Source organism: Bos mutus, chromosome 2, assembly GCF_027580195.1.
Source record: "Bos mutus isolate GX-2022 chromosome 2, NWIPB_WYAK_1.1, whole genome shotgun sequence".
NCBI lineage: Eukaryota > Metazoa > Chordata > Mammalia > Artiodactyla > Bovidae > Bos > Bos mutus.
Window position 1 is genome coordinate 29,777,592 of NC_091618.1, and position 19,089 is coordinate 29,796,680.

At 54.6% G+C, this 19,089-nt stretch overlaps 1 protein-coding gene across 10 annotated transcripts in view; it reads left to right on the forward strand.

Moving 5' to 3' along the window:
• Window positions 1-1,831: 1,831 nt before the first annotated feature.
• TNS1 (tensin 1) overlaps window positions 1,832-19,089 on the forward strand; it is a 216,245-nt gene continuing 198,987 nt past the window's right edge. For 7 of the 10 annotated variants that reach the window (XM_070386857.1, XM_014476360.2, XM_070386859.1 and 4 more), the window contains exon 1: window positions 14,025-14,122. Coding sequence is in view for 1 of the 10 variants with exons in the window: in XM_070386865.1 (XP_070242966.1) it covers window positions 1,930-1,962; window positions 14,008-14,122 (148 nt within the window). In the remaining 9 variants the exon portion in view is untranslated. Of the gene's footprint in view, window positions 1,963-14,007; window positions 14,123-19,089 lie in introns of those variants that run through there. The other 3 variants (XM_070386865.1, XM_070386851.1, XM_070386872.1) reach the window with 3 other exon arrangements.

Here is a 19,089-nt window from a genome sequence, read left to right on the forward strand (position 1 = left end):
AGGGCCCTGATTTTTTACCTTGATCATGATCATGATCATGTCGTCATCAGAGCAAAGACTCTTAACTCAGGCACCCGCCCCAGGAGGGACCGGAATGAGACATCTTGCTATAGTGTCCTCCCCTGACCTCTCGGAATCGCCAAGGAATAGAGTCCTCTGTGCAGTACACAACCTGCGCTTCCGCACATGGCAGCCCTTCCCCAGACAAAGTGTGAATGTTTCCCTCTCATTCTGGGGTTTCCTAGGTAGATGTCCTGACTGGACTGTGGGCTGGAAGCCAGTACACCTGGCTGGACAGTCCACCTGAGGGGAGAGGCTGGTCGTATAGACGCTACGCTGGCATGGCACTGCGTGTGGTGCTGACAGAGAGTGGTGAAGGCATGTTCTTGGGTGAGTCGGGGAGAGAGGCAGGGGATGCACAACCCTTTTTACAAGTGGCCCAGGGCATGTACCACACGCTGGTGTGTGCATAAGTCCTCATGCAAGAGGACTTTCTTGCCAAGTTACTCAATCCAAGAAAATGGTCTCAGAGTGCCTACTCTGGGTGGGGCCCTGTCCTCGGCATTCTGTGTGTTTGTGTGAGTTGGACTGTGTGTCCTGGTGTGTGTGTGTGTGTGTATGTGTGTGTGTGTGTCTACACAGAGGGGTGGGGCTGAGCCCTCTTTCCCTCCCCTGGAAGTCTCCAAAAAAATAGTGTGGGTGATTCACCAGCCCCACCCACCCTCGCTTGGTCCAGCTGTGGCCAGAGCTCAAAGAGGAAAGTTTCTGGGGGAACAGTGGAGGGGGGAGTTGAGACAATGAAGGCGCGGGGCAGATTTTGCTGGATTCCCCTGCAGCGAGCCCTGGGAATGCATTTGGAATCTGTACCCCGCGTCTTCCCCCCCACCCTGGACCCCAAACTCTAGTCCCTGGGCTAAGGTGGTGGGGGGCAGGGAAGGGCTGGCAGGAGTGAGTAGGGGGGACAGTGTTCGGGAGAAATAGGCATGTGGAATGGTGGGAGGTGAAAACGGCCCTGGGAGGGGGAGCCAGGGAGGCGGAGGAGGAAGTGGGGAAATGCAAACCAAATGTTGGCCCAGGGCACAGTCAAGAAAAACAGACTAACAGACTCTCGCGGGAGCCTGGAGCGGGGCTCCTTTAGGAAGGGCAGGAAGGGCTGGGACAGATGTTTGGAGAAAAGAAAGAAAGAAGGGGAAGAAAAAAAAGTAGGAAAAAGTTGGAATGAAATTCACAGCCTCGAGGGCAGGGCCATTTTCCAGCCATCCCAGGCCTGGTTTCTCTTGAGTCAAGCGAGGTGCAGGCTCAAAGCTCACTGAATGGGCACCAGAGCCCGACCTAGCTAAGTGTGTGCAAGGGAGTGTGTTCCCAGGGCAGGAGGGCATGTGTGTGTCCTTGGAGATGGGACGGGCCTGAAGAACCACAGTTCAGGCTGTGCCATCACTTGTCTGTCTGTCCCTCCATCGGGGTTCTGGGGGTAGGGATCTGTGGAGAGTAAAGCAGGCTCCTGGCCAGTAGTGCTGGATGGAACCAGAAGGCAGGAGCAGAAGGCAGGAGCAGCCCGGTAGCTCACAGGGCTTGGGTGTCTGGGATTGGGGGTACAGGGGAGGTTTGGGGGGGGAGGGGCCGTCTCCAGTAGCTGTCCCTTTGTTCCGCCTTCTGCTTACCCCTTGCAAAGCAAAGGCTTCAGACCCTGCAAGCCACCAGTGGAGCTGGGAGGCGGGAGGAGACTAGAGGCTGGGACAAGGGGTGGAGTGGGGGGAGGAGGGGGAGGGAGGGTGAGTTGGAGGCAGGCAGGGCGAGCGATGCTGACTGAGCCAGAGCCGAGGCCGCTGCAGACTCAGAGCTCCCTTCTGCCTGCTCTGTGGGGGCTGTGAGCTCGGGGGGGACCATCCGCCAGCCCCAACGTGGCCCCAGGGACAGCACTCAGCGAAGATGACATGGATCTGTCTATCCTGCATGCTCTGGGTACGTGTGGTTGTGTTAGCTAGGAGGTCGAAGCCCCTACCCTGGTCCCTTCAACCTTAGCCTGATGCTGAGAGCCTGGGGTGGGGGGAGTGCTGGCTGTGAAGGAGGGGGCCTTTCTGCCTCTGAGGGACCGAATTGAGTAGACTCTCAGCCTGAGTCCTTCCCCATCAGTGGGGGCCCCTCACCCCAGTTCTGCCGGTTGGTCCAGTCCCCCACCCCCCGCCCTCTCCCCGAGCTGAGCCCAGGAGCTGTGAGGCGAAGAAGCCATCACAAAGTTGGTTTCTTTTTGGAGCTTCTCCTGTCTCCATTCCCACTCCCACCCTACCCCTCCCCTGCACTGGGGGCGAAATTCGTCAGCCCTCAAGTTGCTCAGCCTCAGAGTTTGAGGAAGGCGCGATGGTAGGGGGCCTGGGGAACAAGGGGTATTAATCTAGAAAATGAAATCTGGGGAAGCCCGGCTGGAGGGAAGTTCTGCTTGGATTCCGTCACTTTTATCCCAATTTCAACTGCTAACCATTGCCACTTCTTCCTCCACAGCCCTCCCACCCTTACCAAGAACCACCCCCACGCACCCCCTAGTCCCAAGGAGGAAGACAGGCCTTGTCTTTCCCCTTTCTTGGCCCCGGATTCGGGAAGGTGTGTGTCGGGCGAGTGCCTGAGGGGCAGGCAGGCAGGTCTGGGGCCACACGGTGAGGGTTAAAAGTCTTGAGGCCTGTCAGAAGGAGAGAGGGGGCTGACGGCTGCTGGAGGGGGCAGGGGCTGGAGACCCTTTCCTCAGAGGGGCTTGGCTAGGCTGTCAGGCTGGGCGAAGGCATGCAAGGGTCAGGAGGGCGAGGAAGTCTTCCCTGGCCGAGGTTAATGTTGGTCTCTGAGAGAGTGCCGGCTGGTTTGGGGGATGGCGCTTCAGTCCCGGGTCCAGATGTGGTCTTCCCTGCCCTTTCCCTGTTCCAGCTGGCCCTGGGGAGGACCCTCCTGAGCTTAGGCTGGAGCCCAGGCTGAAGGACAACAGCGGGACATCAGACCTAGGCAGAGAGGGGAAGTGAGGAGCATTGGGATGAGGGTGTTTGGGTGGCGTGTGGGGCTCTCAGTAACAGACTGAAGGCGTCTGGAGCGTCCTGCACAGACGGGGTTCGCTGGGCTGCTGTCCACATCTGTATAATGGGAGCCATGGCCAAGTTCATCTCTCCAGGCCCTTCTGGCTCCCTGGGCCCAGCTCTGGAAGAGCTCTGTAGACGGTGCTGAGGATGGAGCCGGGCAGGGAGGGAGGCCTGTGGCGGGAAGATTGGTGGTTAAACTTCCGGGGTGATGCTATTGTGGATGGAGACAAGGCCACGTCAGCAGAGAGGCTGTGGGAAAAGTGCCTCGTGGCTGTGAGCCTCAGTTTCCCTGGGGGGTGAAATGAGGGTGACGGAGGGGAGGTGCCAAGAGGTGAGCATGAGTGCCTTGTCCAGGTGACTCCTCTCCCGAGAGCTGGGAGAGGGGACTGGAGACCAAGGGCTGGTGTGGATGCTACGATTTCTCTAAGGTTCTCCCCCCTCCTTTTCCTGTCCTCTCTCCTGTGACTCCCCGCCCCGGTCCCTCTCCAGCTTCATGGGACAACCCAGTGGGCGCCTTTCTGTGGTGGAAGAGGCTGGTGGAGTGGACTGGGGAGGAGGATGTCTTTTCCCCATTCTGCTCTGGCCTGGATGCCCATCGCCAGGGTGGGCCCAAGTCTGGGGGGAGCGGCGAGGACTGGTCCCGGGGCACAGTCCTGATCCCATCAAACTTCTTGTCCCGGATCCTCCCTTGCAGTTGTCCCAGCAACTTTCCTCTTTTTTGCATGGACCTCTGTGGGTTGGGGTATGAGTTTGTAGCAGGGAGGGGAGGACTAGCTGGTGCAAATTATGGAGAGGAGATACAGAGGTCTTGGAGACCTTGACAAGGGGGCTGCTCCCACCTTGAGAGGCACCTGCTGGTGGGAGGTGGGTGGCCTTTGTCACCAGGCAGGGCTGGGCTTAGATCCTCCTCCTGTCATTTATCAGATGGGCAGCCTTGGCTATCACAGTTCCCTCCTTGAGCCTCAGTTTCCTGATCTGTAAAATAGGGAGAAGAACACACACCTTGTTTGGCTGGGGTGAGGACAGAGATGACATGTGTCAGAAAACCAGGTACCCAGCACATAGTAGCTGCTCAGTAAATGTGGGTCCCTAATCCCACTCCACAAGACCCTGCTTGGCTTATAGGATGCCCTGCATCCCAGGTCTGATATGTGTTGGCGGCGGGGAATCTCCCCAGGAATAGCTGCACACATTTCATCCACGGAGTCATCTGTCCATAACACATAGTTTTAACAAGCTGTAGGAATAAAAATCACTTTATTAGCTGAGGTGCGTAGCTGTATATCATGCGTAACTTGATTTTCTCATCAAATGCTCCCATTGTTTGCTATTACATATTCAAGTATGGTTTATTTAGAAAATAATTACATGCCTATTAATTGAGGTTTTTTGGTGTTAGAGCTGCAGGCCCTGGGAGAGGGCTTATTAGGTGGGGCTGAGAGAGCCACAAGGCACGGCGGCCAGGGGCCAAGTACAGCGCTGGGCCTGTGCTGAGTGAGCCGTGTGGCCTCTGGCTCATCACTTGACTCTTCATCCTGAGTTTCTCACAGGAACTTGGATGCTGTCCTCTGAGGCTGCTTGCAGCTGCAGACAAAGAAGTGTTCTCTCTTCTGGAGCCCATGTCCCTCCCAGCGCTAAGCACACATTTTTGTCAGAGGGTCCTCGTGAGCTCCCGGTTGCCTGGCGTGCACTTCTGCCCTGTGAACCCGACTCAGATCCCTCGGTCCTGGACTCGCTCTCTTTGGAGTTTCATTGGCTTGTAGGGTTGTGCCCACCGTGGGGCCTCCTGACTGTGGGCTTGGGAGCTAGGCTGGGTGGTGTGACACTAACAAGGTCTGAAATAAAACAGACCCCTTTGTAAAATTTTTCAACATGACATTCGAGGCCCAAAGTCAGGGAGCAATACGGTACTGTTTTTCTGTGGTGCTCAGAGGAAGGATGGCAGGCCGGCCAAGAGAGCAGAGCCTGGGTTTCATCCTGCCTTGTCACTTGGGAGCTCTGTGACCTTAGGCAGGTGACTTCAAATCTCTGTTTCTCCATTGGTTTCCCCACCTACCTACAGGGTTGTTAGGTTTTAAAGGAGCCAATACATTTTAGAATAGTGTCTCTCCCTCAGTAAGGGCTCAAGAAATGTTAGCTCCCTTTCTACGACGGTGCAGTTCAAGGCCGCACAAGGTTAGAGGCACAACCAGGGCCTGGCTCTCCCGCCTCCCCATGCAGGGCTTTCCATTCTGGGGATCTCCCGGGAAGGGCAGGTGGAGTGTGAGGACAGTGTGAAGGCTCAGAACACGCAGGCTTTCTCCTGCAGGCAGCATGCATAGTCAGAGCACGGATTCCGGGGACAAATCCTGGCTCAGCCACTTACTAGCTGTGTGGTCCGGGCAGCCAAGTAGCCTCCCTGTGCCTTCCTTGTCTCCAGGTCCTTGACTTACACTATGTTGTTTGAACCTCACTGTAATTCTGTGAGGTAGGAAGGGCAAGGATGGCTAGTTCCAGTTTCTGGCCAAGGCGAAGGGGTCCCACAGAGGGCAAGTGGCCTGCCCAGGGGGCCATGGTGGGTTCAGTGCTCCTGAAAAGTGGAAGGGTATGGGCTGGGGGTTTTGCACCTCTGGGTTGAGGGGTTGGTGGCCAGCAGCCCAGAGATGGGAAATGATGTTAGGAAAGCACTGTGCTGCCATCTAAGCACCACCCACCCATATTCCCTCCACCTATCTCGCCACTGATCATGGAGTGCCCACTTTCTTCAAGAAGCTGGCAGATACTGGACAAATGATTACAGTAAGATGGATATTATCCAAGAGGGAATCTGTAAGGACATTTAAGGAGAGACCTCGCCTAGACTGAGGGAGAAGGAGGGACATATCAGGAAAGAGATGTTCTCCTCTTGGGAGGTGAACTTTAAACTAGATCCAAAGATGAAGCTGAGACTGCAGAAACCCAAGCGCAGGAAGTAAGGATAACTGAGGAAAGATAAGATGGGGTAAACTGGCCAGAAGATGGCCTTTGCGCAGAGGAGTCCTGACAATGTAACTGCCAAGGCTTCTCCAGATAATACAGGCGGCAGCTGTTGACACACCTTCGGAAGTGGTGGTACTGCCGTGCTTAGGGACTGGGGACCCTATCTCAGACAGACATGAATCTGAATCTTCATTCCATCCTGGCTTCCCTGGTGCCCCAGAGCATCCTCAGCCTCACTAGGATGTTGCGGTGAGGAATCAGTGAGGGAAGCCGTGCCAGGCCCTCACCATCAGGCCAGGCCCATTAATGGGGTTTCAGACCACCCACATCTCTGTGCCTGGTGTCTCAGATGGTAAAGAATCTATCTGCAATGCAGGAGATCCAGGTTTGATCCCGGGGCTGGGAAGATCCCCTGGAGAAGGGAATGGCAACCCACGCTGGTATTCTTGCCTGGAGAATTCCATGGACAGAAGAGCCTGGAGGGCTACAGTCCGTGGGGTCTCAAGAGTCAGACACGACTGAGCGACTAACACTTTCACCTTCACTATGCCCTCCCACTCCAGGAGCTGATTTTTTTCATGTTAGAGCACAAAAAGGGACCCGGGGCTTAATGCTCAAAAACGTTGGGACACGGTTTATAAAGCAGCCAAGTGGGGAGAGAGAGAGAGAGGCAGGCCAATGGTGAGAGATGGGCCAGCTCAGGAAGCCCTGTCAGGGGCCGAAGGCCACCAGGCAGAATCCAGGCTGCCCAAGCGTCTGCGTGCTCCTCTGTCACATGGGGAGCTCAGTTACAGCCATTCTCTGCATCTTTCCTCCCTTGGAGACCCAGGGCTGCTTGGCATAGGAGAGCTCGCTCCTCAGCTGTGAGGACCCCCTGAACCCGTGTTCTGTCCCCTGAGGGCAGGACAGTGGCAGTGGGTGAAATCACTGCAGGGAATGAGGTCAGGCAGCAACTCCATTGGATTTGCTCCTTCTGACATGTTTTGGGCTCACATTGTTCTAGACACAGTGGACACGGAGCAGAAGCCCATGCAGGTGCGTGTGCCTGGTGGACAAGTCCAGTGCACACCCAGGCGTGACAACACATATCAAGAGTCCACGTCTAAGTGAGTGCTTACCATGTGTCAGGCACTGTTCCGGTGGCTTTTCAGGCCTTGTCACAATCTATAGATGGTTGCTACGATTAGCCCACTTAACAGATTAGTAAAGTGAGGCAGACAGGGGTTAATTAACTTGCCAGGGGTCACCTTGCTAACAAGTCGGATTGAACAGGGCGCTGTGACGGGGCGCCAAGCACGAATGACTGAGGAAAGGAAGGGGTGCTGGGTGACCCTTAGCCCGAATCGAATCATGAGGAAATGATCAGACACATCCAGATACCGAGGGCCATTCTGCAAAACAGCCTGGGCTCTTCAAAAAAGTCCACGTCATCAAAGAGAAATCATAAGGTGGGGTCATGTGTCCACATGAAAGAAGAGGAAGGAAACCCAGCAACTAAACGTAATACAAGATCCTGCCTGGATCCTGAGTCCAAGATAAAAACAAAGGCAAAGACCCAGCTCGAATGGGTGTCATTGTGGCAAAAGGGGAAATCAGAATATATTACTGAATGTTGGATAATGCTATTGTCGCAAGGTCGAATTTCCTGAGGGTGGTGATTATATTGGATTGAGGTAGGGGACAGAGACAGAGGGTGGATAGAAGTGGCAGAATGCTCACAAGCAGTGAGTCGGGGCCAAGGGCCTATGCATGTCCATCTTTTCCAGAGCTTTTAAACTTTCCACAATGAAAAAAGAAAAGTAGTATGGAGAGACCGATTTTGAAAGGGATGGTGGGGACGTTATTTGGGAAGATTTCCCTCCGGGGATGAGGTTTGAATGAAGCTTTCAAGGATGCCTAGAAGCCTGACATGCTGAGAGGCAGGAAGGACATTCTGGGAAGAGGGAACGGCAGAACCAGGTCTCAGGTATGGATCCAAGGCAGGGAGTCAGGGAATGGGGCATGGGGACTGAGATGGCTGGGTGGGCCGGGTATGGACCAAGGCTGCTCCCTGCTGATTGCAGGGAACGCACGTTTTATGGTGGATGCTCAGGAAGGCATGGAAGCCTTTCGCAGTGAGTGGGGGTGACCCCAGAAAACTGTGTACCTTAGAGGCTGTGCAGGGCGGAAGGAGACCAGGAGGCTGTTGCCACAGGCAACAGTGCCCAGGCTAAAAAGTGACAGGGCCTCTAATAGGGCAAAGGCAATGGAATGAAAAAGCACAGGAGGGCCAAGAGAATATTTAGGAAGCAAAATTTACAGAGTCTGGCAGCTGGTTGGATTGGAGGGTGGAGGGCTGGGAGGTGTTGAGAGTGACTCAGAGTTTTCCACCCGGAGCGACCAAGAACACGGTCAGCGCATTAGCTGGCTAGGGGCTGGGGGGTGATGGTGATGGTGAAGAGGAACTTTGGTGGGGTGGTGTGTATGTGAAGGTGAGATGGGGTTGGAGGGAGCTTGCATTTGTGGTGCTGGTGGTGGGGAGTGTCCCAGACTCCAGCCTGTAGCTCCACTGGGAGTCCCAGTCTTCCTCACAGAAATAAGCGCTGATGCCAACCAGGTCCTGGTGTCCCAGCCGACGGTGATGAGACACGGAGGGGTGGATTGCTGGGAGAGGACTGAATGACACTCCAGGTCTGTCCGGGGCCTGCTTTATCGTGATTTTCTTTCCCAAGGCTTACCGGCTTGCCGACTTCTGTCCTCTGGCCTCGTCATCCATGGCTCCTAGTATGGGGCCCAGGGAGCCCAGTGGGGCAGGGCTGGGGATGTTTTTGGGGTCAGGAGCTCATGAGCTGAGGACCTCTAGGGTTATCAGTCCCCTTTCATCACACCCCCACTCCACTGCGCTCTGCCCCATGGGGCCGGGAGGAGCCAGTAAACAGCCATTCCCAGCCCAAGGCCAAGAACTCCCGCCCGAGGCTGCCCAAGCCAGATGTGCCACACCCCTCTGGCAGGCAGCTTGATTGAACAGTGGGGAGGAGGGCAGGGAGAGATTCCCCCAGAGGGCCAGAACAGCCCTCTGACGCTGGCTGGGCTTGTTGCCGGGCTAGGGCTCTGGGCTTGGAGAGGGGAGAAGAATGACTTCAGCTGGGACCCTTTCCCTTTCTGAGTTCTGGCTCTCAAGAGAGGTGGACTGGGGACAGACCAGGCAGCTTCTGCCATGGCCGGGCCTCTTCTGCTCTGAATTTTCCCTAGATCCGTTAGGAGCTAATCCGGCAAGGGAGGGGCCAGTGTGCTTTGTGAGGCTGTCTGCCACTTGTCAGGGAAAATGATGCTTATTGTCATAACAAGCCGTTACCCTTGAGCATGGTGCTTTATGGGCTCCGTTCTCATCCTCTGCCTGTACCTGGGGAGTAACCGTGGGCGGGGCAGGGGAGGTGCTAGACCCTCGTTTATCTTCTTCCTCTGGATTTTGACCTATGATTGTTTGAAAGTTCTTTTCCCCTTGTCTAATCATGAGTTCTGGCACCTTCTACCCACTGGGGTTTTGTTTTGCCTTTAGAAACTTCACAGCCATGACAGCTCCTTCAGATATTTGAAGATATTCTACCCTATACTTCCTCCTCCGTCATCCCAGGAAATCTTCAGACCTCTGTGGATGACTCTTAACAAGATTACCAGACACCCCTGTGTATATAGCCAGAGATGCTGGCAGAGTCAAGGTTATGACCTGGGGTCACTTTCCTGGGCATGGCCCAGCTGGTCTCCTCACTCCCACTGGGGTTGCCCAGCCCCTCACGGAGGGGTGATGCCCCATTAGACAGCTCTCTCTCTGTAAACGTCAGCAAGTCCCACCCCCTAGATCCCACAGTCCCTTCCTCTCAGACTGGCCCATTGTTTCCCGGATACTGTGTACACCCAGGCTGTCTTGTCCAAACCCCTCACTTCCATCTGGGGACTATGAGGCCCGGAGAAGGCCACTGATGGTCCTAAGACTGCCAGTCTAGAAAGCTGGTCTCTAGACTCCCATCCCAGAGATCCCAGAGATCCTTTAGCCAGAGAACCAGGATGGGGTGGATATAGGGGACAGGTGTGTGACGGACCATCACCCAGGGCAGCTCAAAGATGCCGTGACCAAGGCCGGAGAGCATGTTTTCTGAACCTCATGTCTGTTCTCCAAGCCCACGGGGGAGGAGATTTTGTAAACCAGACTTTATGGAGTTGTCCAAGCAGAGCAAGCAAGCCCAGGACCCAGGGGAGAAGCCTGGGTGTTTGCTGGTCAGCCTGGAAGGCCAGTCTGCTCCTCTTCTGTTTACTGGGCAGATTCCACTGCCCTGACTTTGCTTTAGTTGGGGGGGCCTCTTTCCCCGGGCTTTAGGGGAAGGGCTAGATTTGGGGTCGTAGGCAGATAAGGCTGGAAGATAAGCTGGTATGGGGAGCTCTGCTGACTTAGTAGGGTGGGAGAGGCAGGCTTCCGGGGGCAGAGTAGGCTTGAGATGACTGGGCTTTAGGGCTTCCTGCATGCCCCTTCAAACATGCCTTAAATTGAACCCCAAATCCCTTCCCTGTTTCTCCTCCCATCTAAGCCTTGGCTACTGCAGTTGACAAGGGACTGGGTCCCCTCCCTGGAAGGTCAGTGACAGAGATAATTTGGAAGGTCGCCAGCAGGGGGCTGAGATGGGAAAACACGGGAGGTGAGACCTCAGAATAGGAGAGGACTCACCTGCTCCTCCTGGTGTGGGATAAGAGGTACTGGGTCAAGTCCAGAGCTGGGCAGTGCCCAGCCCCCACTCTCAGTCCACCCCCTCACCCCCAACCTCAGCTGAAGCTCCCAGAATAAAGTGTCTGGAATATCAGAACCTGGGTCCTGCTGCCTGGTCCAGCCAACAGGGGCACGGCTGGGCTCCTGCACCTGCTGGCTTCACTACCCTCTGCTCTCTTTGTCTCGGTTCTGGGCTTTATCTCTGCTCCCTTCTGCCTCCCCACCATCTCAACATATAGTCTGTCTCTCTTTGAATTTTGAGACAATTTAAAACTTCAGAAAAGTGTCAAATACAGTGCAGAGAGCCTTCCCCGCTGCCCCTGAACTATTTGAGAGTAGCTGACCCATTGCTGTACCCTCTCTGAAGGCTATGCTATGCTAAATCACTTCAGTCGTGTCCAACTCTGTGTGACCCCATAGACAGCAGCCCACCAGGCTTCCCCGTCCCTGGGATTCTCCAGGCAAGAACACTGGAGTGGGTTGCCATTTCCTTCTCCAAAGCATGAAAGTGAAAGTGAAGTCGCTCAGTCAGGTCCGACTCTTAGCGACCCCATGGACTGCAGTCCACCAGGCTCCTCCGTCCATGGGATTCTCCAGGCAAGAGTACTGGAGTGGGGTGCCATTGCCTTCTCCGACCCTCTCTGAATACGGCCCTATTTTCCTACAAGGACTTTTCCTACCTAACCCAGCACAGCCATCCAAGTCAGAAAATTGCCACTGATGAGTGACTACCTTCTCATCCTTGGTCTCCGCTGAAGATCGGCCAGTTGTCCTCCTGATGTCCTTTAGGGGAGTGGAAAGAATCCAGTTCAGAATCAGTGGTGGCATTTGGTTGTCAGGTCTCTTTAGTCTCCTTCAGTCTGGAAGTCTCCTTAGCCTTTCCTTGACTTTAGTGACCTTGTCACTTTGGAAGATTATAAGCCGCTTCACTGGTAGACTGTCCCTCCGTTGGGGTCGGTCCGATGCTTCCTCTTGATTAGATTCAGCTTGTGTGTCTTTGGCAGGAGTATCGCAGAAGTGATGTTCTGTTCTCATTCCATCCCCTCCCTAGCGCACGATCTCCACTCATCCCCTTACCGGTGACGTTAGCTTTGATCACTTGATTAAAGCGGAGCCTGCCAGGCAGAGTTACTTTTTTCCCCTTTCTAATTTATAAGCATGATGTGGGGAGGTGCTCTGAGCCTCGTAAATGCTCTGTTCCTCACCAGCCTTTCAGTGTTTTCACTTATTTCACATATCAGTATGGACTGCCATTACTGTCAGCATGTATTTTGATGAATCACTACTATCATGATGTATTGATGCTCACGTCTTCCCAGATCTGAGCAGCCCCTTCAAGCTGGCTCCTGTGTCCTTTTTGTCTGTCTGTTCCCCTTTGAGACTCTGGTTCCCTTTATAGTCTCTGTGTTTCCATCTAATCATTCTCATTCTCTGTATGTGCTTGCTTGTCTCTGCCTTTGTTTCTGCCTTTATCTTGATCCTCTTTTTTTTTTCTCTGACTGTTGCTTTTCTCTTTGTCTCTGTCTCTCTTTGTATTTTCCTCTTTTGTTTCTGTCTCTCTCTCCCTCTGCCTCTCTCTGTCTTTCTGCCCCTTTCCCTGCTGGCTTTCTGCCTCTCCTTTCATCTGTTTTTCTCTGTGTCTCTCGTGGCTCCATCTCCTTTACCCAGGACTCAGCACTACAGGGCTCTCAGCTGCGAGCCCTGGACATGCTGGGTTTGTATTCCAACCTACAGGCATTGTACACATTTATGTATGTCTATTTGCTATCAAAACTTTCGGGGACTCTGCCAGCCGTCCCTTGAGCACCTAGAGCTGGGAGGCTCAGACTGGGGTGCTAGGAGGGGGACTTGGAGAAAAAGAATCTTCTCCCTGGAACGGTGGGGTGTGCAGTCGCGTCTGTGTGTGCCCATGCGTGTGCCGGGGGCTTTGGAAAGCTCTGTGCCTGGGGAGCCAGTGGGGCAGCTCAGTGTCTATGCTCTGCTGGCCCCTGCTGCCAGAGCCGGGGAATAAATCCAGTCAGACACCAGGGGGAGGTGCCTGGGAGAGGAGCAGCGTCTGCACTCAGGGCGTGGTTTCCTGGGGTGTCCTTGGAACAGCCTGTGCCTGGGCTGGGGGCTGCGGGTGGGAGGAGGGAGGGGGTCTTAAGCAGTGTGGAGGACTTTGTGACTTAGAGTGTGTTTACATCTGTGGTCACAAGGGGGTGTGGAGCCCAACCTCGCACTGTCTGGAGGAGGCAACTGAGGCCCCTGTTAGTGGTCGGCTGGCGGCTGGCCCAGAGCTCACAGAAAGCCAGACACAGAGAAGGCTTGGACTGCCAGCCTGTCTCTCATCCCATGTGTGTGGTGGTGTCATTTTAAAAAGGATATTTAGGGACTTCTCTGGTGGTCCAGTGGTTAAGACTCCACACTTTCAGTGCAGGGTGGAGGTTCAGTCCTTGGTCAGGGAACTGAGATCCTACATGCTGCATGCAGCTAAAAGAAAATTTTTAAAACAGGGTATTTAACCTATTGATATTTTCATAATGTAAAGAAGAGGAAATAGAAATAAAGATGGAAGAAGACTTCTGGGCTGAGGCAGGGAGTAATAATGAGGATTTGAGAGAGAACTGAGGGGCAGTGCACTCACAGGGGTGAGACGTTGAGGGCCATCAGCAGCGGTGGATGAAGTTAGCTGCATGCGCACGGGGAGTACTATGCAGCGGTGAGAAGGAAGGCACTGCTGTTCTGTGTGACCACAGGGGTGAATCTCACAGGTTCTTGCGGAGTCAAGGAAGCAGACAGAGGAGTATATACGGTGCTATTCTATCATATGAGGTTTAAAAACCTGGTAGAATGGGTCTTTGGTGACAGAAGCCAATAGAGCTTACCTTGGGGTGATAGTGACTGAGGTCACCAGGGAGCCTCCAGGGGTGTGAACCCAGGGGGCATACATGTGTCAGATTGTATTGAGCAGCACGCTTAAAATCAGTGCACCTTGCTAATACAGAAAGAGTGGTTAAGAAACCATGGAGGAGCCTGTGGTGCCTGGATGCTGGGGTTTTTGGTTGTCTGAGCCCCACTGCCGTCTGGGAGTCTGGGTCACACCCATAGCTTTCTCTTTCCATGGGCACCTCCTTCCAGAAATGGGCTCAGGCCCTTCACGGCTGAAGGGGCTCTCACCTCTCCTTCCCCCAGTGCTGGCCTGCTTCTCCCTCGGTCTCCCGGCTCTTTCCCCAGGAGCCCAGCCTGACCTCTGTGCCTCTCCTCCCACAGCCAGAGGACCTGGAGGCCCCCAAGACTCACCACTTCAAGGTGAAGACCTTCAAGAAGGTGAAGCCCTGTGGGATCTGCCGACAGGTCATCACCCGAGAGGGCTGCACCTGCAAAGGTGAGTGGCTGGCGGGGCCGTGGGGGAGGGGAGCGTGTCTTCGTGGAAATGAGAGGCTTGGGGCCCTGGCGGGGCTGGGATGTCCTTGGGGTTCCAAGTGGGTGCCTGGTCCTCATTTGGGAGGAGAGGCTGAGCACACGGATGGCGAGCATGTAGGTGTGTGTGAATGGCACATGGCAGGTGATGGATGGCATGGAAATAGCATGTAGTTTGTGTGTGGATGACATGAAGAAGGTATGTGGGTGGCCTACAGATGGCATGTGAATGGCATGGGGAAGGCGTTTGGATAGTACGTGGTGGCAGGTGGGTGGTGTGTGGCTGGTGTGTGGCTGGCTCGTGGAGGGTGTGTGAAGGGGTGTGGTTGGCCTGTGGATGTCATGTGGTTGGTGTGTGGCTGGTGTGTTCAGGGCGTGTGGAAGGTGTCTGGGGGCGTGTGCCTTGGCACTGGGAGTACTGCAAAGATGCCAAGCCACAGTCCTTCCCTTGTGGCAACTGAGGGGAGAGTCTAAGAGGCCCCCGGCTGGCCTCGGCAGAGGGCCTGCTGGCTGGCAGGCTTTTGCAGTCATTGTTTTCACATGTTCCTGGAACCGCCTGGGCTCGGCTGTCACTGCCACCAGAGGAGTCCGTGTCTTGTCTCAGATCACATGGTGAAATCAGCAGGAGGCCCCTGTGCCCAGTCTCGGCGACTGACACCATCACCCACATACTTGCCACCGGCTGCCTCCCTCTGTCATCTCCCATCAATTGCCAGCACCTCTCCCCGCTCCCATACAGCTTGAGTCCCTGAGCTTCTCATCTTAGGTGACTTCTCTCGCTTGGGTGACTGACAGAAGCCCTTCTGCCTCTCGCATCCCCACCCACCCTCTCAGCCCACCTCCATGCCAGCTTCCCTGGGACTCGGCGTCAGTTCCCTGGGTTTCGCCTCGGGAGCCCCCATGCCCTCAAGGCAAAGCGCAGACACCTTCCTGCAGCCGTGCAGTCTGGTGGACTCACCCCTTGCCAGCTCCCCTGCCCCCCAAGTGCACAGTGAAACCAGCTGCACCTCTTGTACTTCCCGAGTACGCCAAGTATGTCAAACATGCCAAAGTGCCAGGCTCTTTCTTTCCTGGAGCCTTCTTTCTAGCCGGGCTCTCCCCCTCCCTTCCCTCCATGCCCGTGTCCCAGTGAGGCTGGGAAGATGGGTGTCAGACCCTAGGGAACAGTGATGAAAACAGTAGTGAAGCACACAGACACGTGATCTCATGCAGGGCTCATGGCATGTGGGAGGTGATGGTGTCATCTCTGTGCTACAGCCGAAGAAACTGAGGTTCCAAGTAGTCAAGTCTCTTGCCCAGACACGCAGCTGGCTGGGTCGGAGTGGTGTTTCCAGCCTGTGTGCTCTCTGGGCAAGGAGCGCTTCCTAGATGAGGAGTTTCTGCTGGTGTTGAAGTTGGAGTGGATGGATGGAAGTGTGTGAGTGTGTGCATGCATTTGGGGTGCATTCCAGGCAAGCCTGATACAGGCCAAGGGCAGAGTTTTATGATCCTTAACTGCAGGATTGGGACACCCAGACTCTGGGGGCCAGCAGGAAGGAACATATGTAATACCCAAATTAGCCGCATGGTGGCACCCTCCTCCCAAGTGGTCTGGCTGGGATGTGTTTAGTCGCTTGGTGCTGTCCGACTCTTTGCAACCCCATGGACTATAGCCCACCAGGCTCCTCTGTCCATGGAATTCTCCAGGCAAGAATACTGGAGTGGGTTGCCATGCCCTCTTCCAGGGGATCTTCCCAACCCAGGGATTGAACCCAGGTCTCCCGCGTTGCAGGTGGATTCTTTATCTTCTGAGGATGGATGGTGCTTAAGAGTCAGAGCTGGGAGAAGTCCATCACCAGCTCCCGGAGCTTGCTCAAACTCATGTCCATTGAGTCGGTGATGCCATCCAACCATCGCATCCTCTGCCGTCCCCTTCTCCCATTTTCGATGCTGGGAAAGATTGAAGGTGGGAGGAGAAGGGGACAACAGAGGATGCGATGGGTGGATGGCATCACTGACTCGATGGACATGAGTTTGAGTAAGCTCTGGGAGTTGGTGATGGACAGGGAAGCCTGGGGTGCTGCAGTCCATGGAGTCGCAGAGTTGGACATGACTGAGCAACTGAACTGAACTGGGAGAAGTCAAGGAGGTATTGCCTAAGGTGGGGTCTTGCATGTTGCTTGCATCATAGCCCCCACCTCATCCTGTCTCTTGAACCTGCTCCTGTTAACCTCTGGCCCACCCCCAGTTCCCTCCTTCCTTTCCCAGTGCTTCTTCCCTTCACCCCAGTGACACACAACACTGCTCTGATAGGAGGCGGCACAGGGCTGGGAGTAGAAGTCCTGACACGCTCACTGGATGACTGTGGGCACTCTGGCTGCATGGTCTGTGATAGTCTGTGGTCTTAGGTTCCCAGGATGACCTGGCTAGAGGGCCTGGGTGGAGCAGGGGCTTTGACCCCATGTGAATGGAAGGCTCCCACAGTGTGCAAAGATGTCCTGGGTCTCATCTGGTTTGGAGCCTGGCCCTGCCAGTGTGAACCAGACTGGAGGGCGGGTAGCCAAGAGGGCTGCCAGGCTGGTTTGGTAGCTCTGAGTGAATGAGTGGCGAGAAGGAAGAAGCCGGGGCCACTCTCCAGAGGCACCAGCAGGTGTCAGAACTGGGCCACGGAAGGCCCAGGGGCCTCCAGCCCTGCAAGGGAAGACAGAAGACTCCTCGCTCTTCAGGCCACATGTGCACCCCCAGTGAGACAGGTGAGGTCACCAGGTTTGGGGGCAGGGTTGGGGCCACTAGGCTTAATGGCAGGAGATGCAGAAGTGGACCGACTGTCTGTGGTTTAGAACCAGGAGGTCATGGTGGCACGAGACTCACTTATCCATCCCTTTCTCCCTCCCTCCACCCACCCATCCATCCAGGGTCACCAGAAACGGTTGCACAGGTCATTCACTGGCTGAGGGGTCAGTTCTCCAAGGCCAAACCAAAGGATTTGTTGTGCTCTCTAGCTCATGGCAAATAGATGGAGAAACAGTGGAAACAGTGGCAGACTTTATTTTGGGGGGCTCCCAAATTACTGTAGATAGTGACTCCAGCCATGAAATAAAAAGATGCTTTCCTTGGAAGAAAAGTTATGACCAACCTAGACAGCATATTAAAAAGCAGAGACATTACTTTGCCAACAAAGGTCCGTCTAGTCAAGGCTATGGTTTTCCAAGTAGTCATGTATGGATGTGAGAGTTGGACTATAAAGAAAGCTGAGAGATGAAGAATTGATGCTTTTGTGGTGTTGGAGAAGACTCTTGAGAGTCCATTGGACTGCAGCCAGATCCAACCAGTTGGATTTAGGGTTGCATCCCTAGATCCAACCAGTCCATCCTAAAGGAAATCAGTCCTGAATGTTCATTGGAAGGACTGATGTTGAAGCTAAAACTTCAGTACTTTGGCTACCTGATGGGAAGGGCCAACTCATTTGAAAAGACCCTGATGCTGGGAAAGATTGAAGGCAGGAGGAGAAGGGGACGACAGAGGATGAGATGGTTGGATGGCATCACCGACTCAATGAAAATGAGTTTGAGTAAACTCCGGGAGCTGGTGATGGACAGAAAGGCCTGATGTGCTGCAGTCCATGGGGTCGCAAAGAGTTGGATATGACTGAGCAACTGAACTGAACTGAACTAGCTCTTCTTCCTGTCTTCAAGTCTCAGGCTGCAACACAGTGATTCTCTGGATTAGTGGTTAGGGGTTCAGGGTTGAGTGTCAAGGCCCTGCATGCACAATCTCCATGGGGCTTGCAATGTTGAGGGAACTTTTGCTGCAGGCAGGGGCAGTGAGGACACCAGCCCAGACCTAGAAAGATGGGGGCTCTGGGTCCTGTCTCCCACTGGCTGCCCTGCCCCATAGCTCCCCACACGTGCCTGCCTTTCACTGTTTAACAGACTATGGCTGAAGGAGGTGGGGTGGGAGACAAGGTCGGGAAGAGAGTCAGGGAACCCGGGGTCTAGTTCTGATTCTGAGAGGCTCAAAGGTGAACGAGGCAGACAGAATGGAGGTGGGTGGACATGTGAGTGCCAACATGACGGATATACAGGCAAAGTGGTGGCCATGAGACCGTGGCCGGTCTTCCTCCCAGGTATCAAAGAGTTAATAATAAACCCAGTCCTCTCTCTGAGGGGGTGATTGTGAGGAGCACTGAGATTCTTTGTGTGGCTGTAAAGGGAGACCTGGCGTGCTGCGATTCATGGGGTCGCAAATAGTCGGACACGACTGAGTGACTGAACTGAACTGAACTGAAAGTGACCCCTGGTATTAGGACTAAGTCTCCCCATGGGGAGATGTAGGTAGATGAGACAGCGGGAGAAGAGGCCTCTGGGGCCTTTGTCAGTGGCCTATCCTTGACTTCTGGGGCTGGCCATGCGTAGGCCAGGTGAGCTCAGATAAATCTCTTCCCCTGTCGGGCATCAGTTTTGTCATCTTTAGAAAAAGGGTTGGACCAAGAATATCCACTAAGGCCCAGACCGTGGGAGGCCCTGGAGAATTCCCTTGTTGGCATCTGCAGAGTCTGGAAAACTCTCCCAATGTAGGCCGACCCTCCACCACCTGCGTGCAGGCGTGCACCCATCTGACAGTCGTGAACTGGGCCCCTCTGGGCTGTATGCCATGCTGGAGCCAAAACCCAGCTCCTAACCTGGGAAGACAGACGTGCTGTTGGACAATTCCAGAGCCCAGTGTGTGTGAAAGGCTGCCTCTGACTTAGCAGATTTTCGTCAGTCTTCAGTAGGGAATCCATATGTTGTCTGGATCTTGAAGAATGTGTAGGAGTTCCTCAGTCCAAACAGAGGATTTCCCACAGGTCCCTGGGGGACAGTGCTCTAGGGAGTCTAGGGCCTGGACCAATGGCCTCAGCCTCCTGCCAGGCTGATATCCAAGGGAAGAGACCAGAATGGCAGCTCAAGAACC